Source organism: Glandiceps talaboti, chromosome 8 (genome assembly GCF_964340395.1).
Source record: "Glandiceps talaboti chromosome 8, keGlaTala1.1, whole genome shotgun sequence".
Classification (NCBI taxonomy): domain Eukaryota; kingdom Metazoa; phylum Hemichordata; class Enteropneusta; family Spengelidae; genus Glandiceps; species Glandiceps talaboti.
Window position 1 is genome coordinate 26,102,287 of NC_135556.1, and position 13,553 is coordinate 26,115,839.

Consider the following 13,553-nt stretch of genomic DNA (forward strand, 5'->3'; position numbering starts at 1 on the left):
GGAGAAAATGTATATATATATATAACATCTAGATGACTTTTACACGTCATTAGTTTGGCATCGTCGAGCATAGTATTCCTTGCTCTTGAAGTATCTATTCTAGAAAATGGATGTTTTAATTACAACAATCAACAAATATTACATGGTTGGTGTTAAAATACAAAAAATGTCAAATTCCTAGGTTTATCCCACGTGGGAATAGAAGGTTCAAAATATTAATATTCAATAAATTAAGATTTAACTGACTATAGATTATTTCTATTGCCAAAATGTATTTGCTATTTGTTGAATATGAATCGGTTACGTCCTGTTTGATATTACATTACCTCTCTATCGAATGAATTTGTTTATTTATTTGAGGAGGAGGAGGTGTATTATAGCAATTAATTATGACAGCACTCCTCTAGAAACCCAACCATTACAATTTCCACAACCATTTTGATGTTATGCATTGTCGACAAATTATTTCACTGATAACGTCCGATTTTATCATTTCTTTGCGATTTACGTCAAAGAAAAAGAATATATTACTGGTTTTATTTGAATGAATTTCAATGCAACTAAATATCGACCTCTGCCTTGATGAAACTCTTTTTACATTGAATGTCTGTTTGGTCGCAGTTGTCCAAAAATAGGTACTGATTGAATTGTATGGGGTTCATCGGGCATTTATTGGCATGCCTTAATATTGTCTTGCGTGTATTCATAATTCAATAGTTAGTGATACTCTGTCTCCGAGTCTCATGACACAAGGCAGACGAATATATATCAACTCTTTGCTTCCAAAGACATCAATCTACTGGATATTAACCTCGGGTGAACTTTAGACCTAGCACTGATATAACAGGGTATATTTTTATCCCAGGTTGAGTCTGTCAAGATGTTCAACAACATTTCGGGACGGTAAGTTGTTTTGACTTGACAATGACAGTAACTAAGCTAAGTCTCGAAATGACCTCTTGGTCATGTTCTGTAAATTGAATGAGAAATTACTATATTACAGAACATGTTCTCATGATGACGACAGTATTAAGTAGAGACGACGAAAAGAAGGGCATTCTGGGAATACATGTTTTTCTTCTTTTTACCCGGAGTATCAATGATGACTTAATATTGTACGCCTACTGATTTCTTCGTCATTTAAACCTAATGTAACTATCAGGCACGCATTATTATTCCCACATAATGTGTCATGGCATCATCGTATGTTATGTACGCGGACCGTTATAGTGACGGTGCGCTTCAATTTCAACCACGGCCTCAAGAAACGAAATCCAAAACGCGTAACTCTATAGCTTCGTCCTCGTTCAGAGATGGTCAATATCGCAGCAAAATTGAAGTCGTCGATGAAGGAAGAGAGAAGGAAGAAGAAGCTGCCTCAACAACTTTAGAACCAAAAGATGCCTGTGGTGACTGTTGCTGCTGCCGAGCGTTATATTCGGAAAGATTCCGACAGTTCACAGAGGAAACAACACTCCATGGACTTCGCCATGCAGTCGCTCGAACGATGAATCCCGTCCGAAGGTAAGTTCATTCACATCGAGTCTTTTAAATCACATAAGTTTTTACGTTCCCAAAAGTTATTTGCACAGACTTTATGGTCAATGTATTTATGTCTGAATCAATGAATTGTTTCCAAAATGGAATTAATTTGACCAAACAAATTCAATAACTGGTACATAAAGAAAAACAAAATGTACATCATTCTGCTATACATACATATTATTCAGACTTACATGGTTATAAGACTAGTGGATAAGTATCGAGATAGAATATTGAATTGCTACTTTCAAAGTTTAACTTAGTTTCTAACTAAAATTACAGAAAGTGTGGTAAATGCAATATTACAATAACAGTATATATATTGTGTGTGTTGTGTGTGTGTTTCAAACACCATTTTATGACCAATTAATCAACTACATTACATCTGTCACTTCAAACACGTGAAGTATCACATTTCGACCTTTATTGGTACATCATTGAGAACACTATGTATGAACGTTGTCCTTACTGAGTGTGCTAGCATTAGTTGAGTCACATAGAGGGACTGTGGGTGAGTCATGATTATATTTCATCAAATTGACATAGAAAGCATACAGATCAATGTTGGTGACAATGTTAAAGTATACTATCATCATTTTCATGCCGACCCCCATGATATAAAACATAGCCCTCAACACTTTAGACTCTGCCAGCATTTCAGTTTTAATACCTATTCCATTTGAAATATACTACACAATACACGAGCCGCGACGTAAAATTTACAAATAAATTGGTCGACATAGTGTAAATCATGTTAGATGAGGTAATTTTAAAGTTTACATTAACTGCTTCAAGCCATTGTGTCATTTCGACAAAACAACGTAGAAGTATTCAGCCATAACCCATATCGTGTGAAGCAGGGTAGATTCAATTGATCAAAGACGTGTCTAATATTGACCTGACGTCGGTATATCCATCATAATTTACATGGAACATGTAATCTTCGGACTGTTTAATATTCATAGTGATGTAATTGTATTTGAAAAGACATACTAAATTCTTCTCAAATTCACAATTTAAAATATCTTTGTTTGGCATTCAAGACATAACCCTTAAGTTATGGAATGATTCATTAAGAGTTATGCAACATTTTATCTCTTTATGATGTTCAAGTTTATACCATCCTAGTTTTTTTCCAAAATCCTCATTTTTAGGGTAACATTTATTCCACATGATGAGTGGAAAACATGGAATTTCAATGCAGATGTGTATATAATTCAAGGTACAGTGCGTTACTACATGTATAAAACATTCCGTATATTAAGCTGAATTTATCATTTGAACCGAGTAACGCACTTTAACGTCAAGCCCCGCTTTACAAAGATCTATACCTCGTGATGTTTAAATATAATCAGTTTGAGTGCACTTTTGCTTTGTGAGAAACTAAAAACAACAGAAACTAAAGAAACACACTTACTCTGATTCTGCAGACTTCGCTACACGTAAACAATTCATGAAAAGTGTGTGCAATGTGACAATATATATGTTCATATATCTAGATATAACTGTAGGTTTGATTATGGACTCTCCTATGTTATTTAGTGACTACAACAGTTTCTAATGGAGTTGTTATAATTTATCTCGAATTTATGTCAGAGAGCGCTGCTCGTCGGTTTAATTTGCCATAATTTGTAATCGTCATGAGCATTTTAAATGACCGTAACAATTAAATCTTGTCGTAAAATAGTCGTACTGCTTGTGCTCGAAACTGAAACTGATGACCAGTGTCAGAACTGAGCATTCTGAATGGCCATAGCTATTACAATCTTACCGTAAAACGTCCATTCAGAGTCATGTGCTTGACAGAAACAGAGCCAGATTTTACGGCACCCAAAGCGATCGTCATTGCTTTATTGATCAATGTTTAAAGATTAAAAATATTCCACTTTTAATACACGAAAAGCCACTTCTAAACCGTGTCTATGAATGTTAAATTGACGACAGATGTGATCTAATGCGACTTTGTTTGGAATGTCAATTCTTTTCATGACAATAATAATAATCCGATAATGGAACGGTGACACGTTCGAATGCATAAATGTGAACGAAAGTCTGTTGGTTTAATAAAAAACATGCAATGATCATAAAACAGATTTATTGGATGATGTATATTCAAGCGGTATGTTAATGTCGAGATGACACTACCATTATATACTTTCATCTTAACACAAGGACACCCATATTTTTACAGCTTAATACATAATTTAGCAACAGCTCGAAAGTTGTATTTTTAATCTCTCGTTATTGATGCGACGTGACAGCAATGCTAACAATTCGCTTGAGAAAACTACACATTTATTTGACGGTTGAGACATGGAATCATCACTTTGGGGATTATGCAATACAAGAACGAAGTTATTAAAACATCTCTCCTGAATACCCACTTTATTAGAAAATGGCATCACAGAAATTGTGTCTCAGATGAATACGACCGTAGGCCTGTTACATCACTTTCTTGATCAACTTCAGTAATGGCTTTTTGATTTCCACATAGTGCCCGGGGATACCTTAATGTACGGGTCACAATATCTCACTAATGATTAATCTTTTAGCATGTGACTTTTACAGAGCACCGCGAATTGAAAAATACCCCAATTGGGTATAAATTGTAGAGGAATGACGTCACAGGTTGTATATTTTGAGATAATTAAGGCACGTACTTGTCGGCGTCTGAGTATTGATGCTTAAACTATTAGTAATTAAATTTAAACTCATGTACGTACACAAATATTACAAAAATCAACTTATAGTTTTATTGACAATGGGTTACACTGTACAATATTAATTCTAGTCAATTTAAACATTGCCTTGTCTATAGTTAGCTTGACTGGTGTTCAGGAATTGCGTGTATATGTAGTTTGGGGGGGGGGTGAAGTAAATAAGGGGGCTTACTATTGACAATTAATACAACATTTGCCTGATATAATATGACATAAAATCATGGTAACCTTTCTCTTATTTGTTCGAAAGGTTGCTATGGACTGTATTACTCACAGCATTGGTATTTACTACATTTACTTACTGGTATATGTGCTGGTCGAAATTCCTCCTCTTTCCCGTCAACACGGTGGTCTCTCTGAATTACAGGAGCGAGATTGACTTTCCCGCCATTACCATATGTAACTACAATCGTTACCGGAAATCGTTTATCAAAGGTACCCGATTTGAGGAGTGGGTCAGACGTCAATATCCAACTTTCAATTTAAGCGACGATGAAACCCCGGTGGAATTTGATGACGAATTACTAAAGTTTACTAGTAATAGAACTTCGTTCGAGATTTCCGCTGCTCATGACAAGTGGCAGATGATATATCAGTGCACCTTTGGTCGCAATCGAATCCCGTGTAATGCTGGTAATTTCACGCGAACTCTGACCGACTTTGGTGTCTGCTATACGTTCAATGGCGCCACCTACGACGAAGGTCATGACGTAATCCATGTAAGCCACGGAGGGAGTGAACATGGACTGAGATTACGCCTCTTTGTCGACCAACTTGAATATACGTTTGGAGAAAACAGTGGAGCTGGCTTTAAGGTAGAGAGGCTGATAACCCATCAGTCAACACTAAAATACTTATAGTAACTTAGTCAGACACAAATTAGACAGCTTTGCACCAGCAATAATTAATTCATAATTATGACAAATGAGCAAGAATTATCATGAGATCAAGTCAAAATTTCTCCATCTTTAATAAATGAACTTGCTCTGATTATTTCTTATCATCCATCAATCATGATAAAATTTGCATAATTGATTCATTTATACAAATTACAATACTAAAGGCCTTTGGGACACAGTTTGTCAACTTTCATCAGGTGTGATGAAATTATACGATTTTTAGGCCTTCCAAAGGGGATGCTATTGCAATGGGCTCCGTCAGATCAGTCCGTACGTCCGTCCGCCTGTGCGTGCGTGCGGCCGTCCGTCCATGAAACGTCATTTTTTCCTCAGACATGCAATATATAATTTGCGCATAGGTGACATATTATGCAGTACATATACACATCCCTTTTTGCATTTTTTTGTAATTTGACCGAATGGTGGCCATATTTGTAGTAAAAAAATCAACATTTGCTGCGTAACTAAAAAACTGTAATACATAGGAGCTCCATTCAAGTGTCCACCCCCATATAATCAGATGAACCTCTAGGTCAATTATCAAAATCATGCCAAATCATGCCTATCACAGACACATTGTTTACATGTAATATTGAAGAAAAGAAGTATACACAAACAGTATTTTGGTGCTCAAATCACTTCTACTGTATAGCAGCCATATTTATTGTAAAGAATCACTATATTACTGCATAACTCAAAAACTTCGATACATAGACTCTATTCAAGTGTCTAACCCCATGTAACCACATGTAAGTTTTCTTGTATGAGTGACTGTTGACCTTTACCTTGACTTAAAGGGTAGACCATCACAATTAAGTGATTACTTACATATTGCAGACACTTTGTAGCAACTACAACATGTGGCTAGATAAAGCAGAACCAGATAAACATACGCATGCATTATTTTTGATCCTCATATAACTTTTTACTTAATGGCAGCCATATTTGTAGTGAACAATCATGATTTAACACATAACTGAAAAATGTTAATACATACAAACTCCTTCAAGTGTCTACCCCTATATTGCCAAGTTTAAACTTTGTTTTGGGACACTGACCTTTGGCCTTGACTCTGATCTTCAGGTTCGAGTCAATTATCGAAATTCAGCAATTTCCTGCATAATCAGACACTTTGTAGCATTTATTTGTTGCCACCAGTTTTTTTTTTTAAACCATGGCTCTATTCAGTCACATAGGGATAAAATATTTGAGGGGGACTGTGTTTTCTACGAAGGCTTGTTTACTTCTAATATTGTATCTCCATCTTGTTCTTCTTGTCGTCGTCGTCGTCGTCGTCGTCGTCGTCGTCGTCGTCGTTGTTGTTGTTGTTGTTTTTTCTGCTGATGTTGTTGTTGATGTTGTTTTTGCTGCTGCTGCTGCTGATGATGATGATGATGATGTTGTTGTTGTTGTTGTTGTTGTTGTTGTTGTTGTTCTTGCATTGTCATATAGGTACTAGCACATTCACAGGAAGACACACCTCTGGTAAGGAATTTCGGATTTGCAATTCCCCCCGGAGTTGAGGCATTGGTTGGTTTACGAATGATACAGGTTGGTTTATTGGCTGGATGATTGATTAATCGATTGTCTGTTTGTTTGTTTGTTTGTTTGTTTGTTTGTTTGATTAATTAATTGAGTGAGTGAGTGAGTGAGTGAGTGAGTGAGTGAGTGAGTGAGTGAGTGAGTGAGTGAGTGAGTGAGTGAGTGAGTGAGTGAGTGAGTGAGTGAGTGAGTGAGTGAGAACAGTTACTAGTTAGTTGTTTGAAGAAATAACGGTCAGGTTCTGATGTGATTACATTTTGAATCAAAATGTAAGAATGTTTTGTCAGGCACAAAACATCGTATTAAAAACAGAGTAAAGATACTAAAAACCTAAATTGCATTGCATTGCTTAGAGAAATGGTTTCAAGAAGAATTATATGCCACTATGCACTAACAAATTACAATCATTCAATATTCTGTTGAAATTCAGTTGTACATTAAATCCTGTACAATCAAAAGACCTTTTACATCATCTTAATATATTCCTTAAAGGCTAGCAATCGGTACTTGGAAATCACGTTTTTGAAGGATTGGTCTATACATATGTTTAAGTTTTCGAAATCTTATCCTGCTGTCTCTCATCTATACTAGGGACAAGATTGGTAATTCTAGAATCAATCCAACACTATTAACGTTTTTATATAGGATGTCACTTAATCGATTGGTCATTATCCTCTGCAGAAATACTTAACGACTTTGCCTATCTATCAATCCTCACATATATTTTCCGCATTCTGCTATTCCTTTCTGATATAGAGTGTAATGCATACAATGCGAGGACAGTTTGGTGGATAGGGTATTTGAAAGTCTAATTCTGTAATGGCCTACGCATGCATCAAGCGTCATTCCCTTTGCTCTGGGCTGTGTATCTACTTATTGAATTGACAAATGAAATAGGATATGTTTAAAGACTCCACAATTGGAATATCAAGAAGGTTGCTAAGAATATTGATTTTATGCGAAATAAATCAGTCTGACTTTGGGATTTGAAAGTCGAACTACTAGTATTCCCCTACATTGTTTTTTTACCATTTTAAGAATTGAAGGCCCTCGTTCTACGTTCTATTATACCCGCTGTTCTTATTGTTTTTAGTGAATATTAAATTTGACAATTTACGATTAGGAATACAAGTAAACGGGTGTATTCTACCTAATGAAACTGTGAATTATCGTGCATTTAACTTTTGTTAACTGCTTAATCTGCATTAACTTATTCTCATCAAGGTTCCTTATTTTTCATCGTTTTCTTTCCAAGGAACACAACCTGCCACCTCCGTACATTAGCAAATGTTCAAATCAAATATTGAAGTATTACGATAGGTACACGCATTCCAATTGTGTCAGAGAACGAACAACGGATATTGTGGTTGAAGTCTGTTCTTGCCGTGAGATCTACATGCCAGGTAATAATAAGGGCTAACAACTATTATGTATAAATCTCTTCGACATGTTATTTAAATAGGTTGGTGTATTTCAAACTGAAATGCTTTTCCTCGACCATATAACCCATCTTTCTTGTTTCCTTTGTTCAGGTATCCAGTCATCGATCTCAATCTCCAACGTGTTTTAAACTAATAATGTATGCACTAAACATACGTAACAGTTATATATAAACGTTAACAGGAAAATCGCACTAACGGATATTCATGTGATTTGCCTTGAAATATGTTGCAAAGCATAATGATGGCTAAACAACAATTTCTTGGACACAATTTATAATGCTAAATTTGTTTATTGAGTGTTTGTCATGTAGTAACTTGTAATCATATCTTTTATATTTCCAGGAGAAGCGAGAGTATGTAATTTCAGTGAATCTGTCGAGTGTGTTTTGCCCACTATACGTAAGTAGTGGTACATTTATTATAATGTCATTGGCAACATTCTGGACAAACAACAAACAACAAACAAACGCGATTGTAGATAAAGACACAAGTAGTTGCGGAATAGTATGGCTATTGGGACACCCATTTCGCTGGGTGGGGGTGGGGGTTCCAGAAATAGTTGATGGATAAAGTGAGTAATTTATACAGGTAGTTATTTTCACATATTTAGTTCAGTTGCTTTTAAAATATGCTATATCCCGGTCTTAATTCCTATTGTGTGAACCCTAGACATGTTAGGTGCATATGACGGTTTGTCCAGTGATAAAGGTACTCTAATAGAGGCCGCCAACCAAAGTTTGATGTAGAACTTGACTAAAATTGGTGCCATCCATCATGCAGCTTATGCAACCATGCATTTATATTTTAAGTGATATCCACCAATAACACCTTCATATATCAGAAAGGCCACTTATATAATAACTACAATATTCCTGACTATATTTGCGTTTACATTTGTTTATTGTTATATGTACAATTGTTTCAGAGATGTTGAACGTTACGTGTCCCGTGGCCTGCCATACCACCAACTACGAATCTCGGGTCAGCTATGCTATGTTTCCTGGTCGGCACATTGTTAACGAGTTAGCGGAGCGTTTTAATATCACTGACCAAGCTATAAAGTAAGAACACTCAAATTGACTATTCTTTCAAAAAATATATAGTAATACTATGTTATTCAGGCGATGACATTGTTAAGTACACATAAAATGCCAAGCATTTTGATTTTACAATAACATGTTAGTTATACAGTATTTCCATGCCAACTATCTAATGCTGAGAATGGTTTGCTTGTAAATCCGTGTTATTGCACTCTCATCCGTGTTTTGAATGGAAGTTTCAGACGATATTTCCCTCTAAATTAAAATGCAGAAATGTGTATTGTTTGTATCTTTGTTGTCATTGTGAATATTAGACATTTTTGTCGTTACGACAAATGAATACTAGCAATACACCTGTTCTCTGCTCTCAAATTAAGTAATTGTTCAAATCTATGTAAATTTTATCTGACGTTTTGTTGGTAAGAATGTTTTCGTCAAGTCTAGTTTGTAACATTCTTACTTGTAAATATTCTCTTGGTTTGTTTTGAAGGGAAAACGTTGTGGATCTTAGAATCTATTTCGAAGAAATAAGTTTTGAAGAAATTAGACAAGTGAAGGGATATTCCTTTCCTGACCTAATTGGTAAGACTTACCGTATATCTCTATTAATCATCTAGACTTGGCAAACAACATCTATATCACCTTTTTAAAAAAAGAAAAATAACCATTAATCTCATGCATTTTGCTATAAAGTTATAAATCATAATGTTATTAATTTTAATTGGATGAAATTCGTTTCGTTATTTCCCTCGATAGTCTATCTTAATTAAGTCAGTAATGGATCTTCTAACAAACTATCTACGCCTTTATTGCAAAATGGTTTCGATTACAGTTTGTCAAATATCCTGCATTTGCTACCATATTGCCATGGAAATAAACTCAACAAAAGTACTAGCTTTATAGCCATGTAGCAAGTATTCTAATGGTAACAATTTCGACCATTAAGGCATTATATTTTACGATGCTACAAATTGCAATAGGTCCAATGGGAATGTAATCAATCGGTGGTCTTTCTCAGTAACATATGTCACGACTTTTAAATGTCCCATAGCATATATCTCGTAAAAGGTTATTTATGGCTGATGACAAATAAATAGTAGAAATGAAGGCATCTATCGCGGGCAGACAACTTTCAGATTACATGTAAATGTCATTTGATACATTGATTTACACTTGTCATTCTACCTAACTACTTCTATGTATAAAATGTCTGATTTAAACAGACAATGTAGTTTAATGAAATATATGTCGTCTCTTATGGTTTGTTTTCATATTCAGCTTTTGAGACGCTGAACTACGGTTTCGCAAGGCACGGCTTTAAAAAGTCTTATATATTGGCATACCGCTGGTGAAATTCCATTACATGACTTGATGATTATGTGTTATGGTTTTAGGGGACTTTTATATTGTACGATTTATCACAGACAGTGGATTTATCGACAAGACATGCTGCGCCATCAGTTGATGGGGTGACATTCTTATTAATGAGAAAATCGAACGCTAAGGACACAGTGTGTATGTATGTATTCGCAAATGTAAAAGATAGTGGCTGTGCATGAAGAGAATTCTACATGAACTACCTGCTATGGATTAAAAACTCTTTGTTGTCTATTTTTCAGGTGATACCGGCGGACAGATGGGACTTTGCTTGGGTGCTAGTCTTATGTCAATTTACGAAATTCTCGAATTTGTAGCAATGGCAGTTTGGAGGAAGATATCACACTAACCACCAAAATTCTTAACGAAAGTTGTAAACACATTAATAAATGCGGATCTAATGGCAATACAATAGGGTTGTATTAAAGTTAATGTAACTTAACAATGTCAGACTGCTTTGTATATTAATGACGACAACGATGTACAGTATCTATAAAACAGAAATAATCACCCTCGTCTTCGTAGACATTTCATGATATGATAATGTGATGACGTACAGTAACTGTATAATCCATAAAACTTAGATAATCCCTTTCTACGACATCTCACGCGTAGTAAACAAAGAAACTATTAATACATTTGCAGTTTTATAGTTCAAAGATAATATCGGTTCAGTAGTGTAATAATGTGTTCATGTACAAGTTTAAGTTGTACCAATTTTGTGATCTGGAAAGAGTTACTTAGACAAGTTATATAGAGTTCACACTAGCACGCCAAAAATGCCTTCTACCTCTGTATTCGTTACGTCTTTACAATGTGTTTGCCTGGAAATATATACAATACCAAATTGATTGCCAATGAAACCCAATTATATGTTGAATCCCAGTGCGAAAATGTGTGTATTTTGAACTCCTTCTTTTAAATTGATGAATACTATTTCCATTTTGCTCAATTACTTGTGAATTTCGTTTAATCAAGTACATTTATACCAATCATACAGCTGTCATCATAGAAGTGAATAATGCAGCAGTGTTATCCAGTTGACGTACATTGCGACAATAACGATACCTTGGGGATGTAATGAGTGATTTCCTAGTCAGGTCATCAAATCGCTGTGCTCATATAGCAAGAAGCTAATCTTGGATTAATTTGAGTTATTTGAAATAAAAGCTTTGTAAACTTACCTCTGATGAACTAGCTCAAATTCCTATGTATGTATGTTTGTATGTTATTTCTGTACTAAGCAACTTGGATAGACTGTACTGGTTAATTGTTGTCTACTATATTGCCAAATGTTCTGTAACAAGAAAGAAAGGTCTATAATTGCAGCTGAGAGAACTAAACCCAAAGATGTTTTGATTAGCAAAACAATATATTATTTAACATTGGAGAACGATAAATGCAAGTTAAAATGGGACTTGATTGTCATTTGTATTAACTTGGGCAAAGTGTACACATTTAAAGTGGTGTGCGTATGTCTCACATAGCGGTGCCCGTAGAGGACTATAAAAACATGTTTACATCATTCAACCATATTTGATTAGGTCGTAAAACAAAGTGCGTTGTGTGTATTATGATCTTAAAGCAGTGCCTTGAGACAACAAGTTTCAGTCGTTTCACCTGTTAGTTTATGTGTTAGACCTAGATTGAGTGTCAGGTGAGAAATGAGCAAAGGTTTTAATAAACAATCTTAAAAAGTGCTAGGAAGGATTATGTGATACTATAAACTAGAAGCACTTTTCATTTTCACACGACGAAGTAAAATGAGTTTGATAAATACGAACGATGAGAAGAAATCAATAACACAGAGATCATATGAAAAAACAACGGAAAACATAACGACCTGAACTACACACTGAATACAAAATCTACCTACCCAACCTATTCTAAAATTGAGCGTAATCGGAACCACACAATTTTTTTGTCAGGCCTTACTGTAATAAACAAACGTAAACGGGTTGTTTATAAAAACCATAAATGGAATGTTAAAGACATATAAACATTCAAGATCATTTTACAGTCAGCAAGCTGGTTGAAATACATATCCAGTACAAGTACTTCTCCAGGCAGTAACAGGCAGTGTGATGCATATATGTATGATTAATAATATGAGCACAAGGTCATTACTATCGATTCATATGAACAACTGGCTTTCGGACACCTGGTACGGTGGTGGCGTTACAACATTACCATTTTACACTTGATATAATACTTGTCTACCAGATACGGTATTTATACTAAATGTACTGAAAGGAATTAATCTACATGAGAAATGAATAAATATAATTTAGCTGCCAAACCCTTCTTGTCATAAAGTGAAACATTCTTGAATTAATCCTTTAATTTACAAAAAAGAAAATGCTTTCCTCACTCAAAACAGGAAAAATTCTTCTGAAAGATAGTCCTAACGTTTTTAAGAATTAATATACATGTATTGAGTACTGTGCTTGGCGTACAACATCTCAATGACTATGACTACCGGTAGTTTGAGCGCCCTCATCTTCCTTGTGTGCTTTCTTACATGAAGTTTCGTTGATGGCAGTAGTAGTTGTTTGCTGCTAGCTTGTATATTATTTAGTGGTCTGGGGTACGTATAGCCGACGCGACACTCCCAAACCACGTCGTACAGCCAGAATCTTTCCGAAAAACAAAATAGTATTGTCATGTTGCCTCAGTAATAGTACACTACAGAACTCTAGTAAAATATTCTTATTTATTACATCTAAATGTTGTTGAATATACATATGTACAGTCCTTGAAAAAATGTTCATATATTAAAAGTAATGATAATTCAAAATAATTATTATCGCACTTCCATGCCGGCACTATAGCTATTGAATCCCTTGCACGAAAGTAATCGTTAATAGTATAAAGGCCCGTGATTGAATGCCCCATCGCAATCAGTGTTCTCGAGATCTCATCACTTTTCTAACCCATTTGGGCAAGCGCCCTCAACATAGTTAACCATATAACTGTTGTTTGCTACAAATA

The 13,553-nt window shown here is 35.1% G+C and overlaps 1 protein-coding gene across 1 annotated transcript; it reads left to right on the forward strand.

Annotated features, from left to right (window-relative positions):
- Positions 1–1,192: 1,192 nt before the first annotated feature.
- Positions 1,193–11,632, forward strand: LOC144438954 (acid-sensing ion channel 1-like). The gene is made up of 8 exons (XM_078128185.1): positions 1,193–1,524; positions 4,513–5,077; positions 6,614–6,712; positions 7,959–8,106; positions 8,488–8,544; positions 9,071–9,206; positions 9,676–9,767; positions 10,805–11,632. Exons 1-8 carry the CDS (start codon positions 1,193–1,195, stop codon positions 10,909–10,911), a joined length of 1,536 nt encoding a protein of 511 aa, XP_077984311.1. The 3' UTR covers positions 10,912–11,632.
- The last annotated feature ends 1,921 nt before the right edge of the window (positions 11,633–13,553 follow it).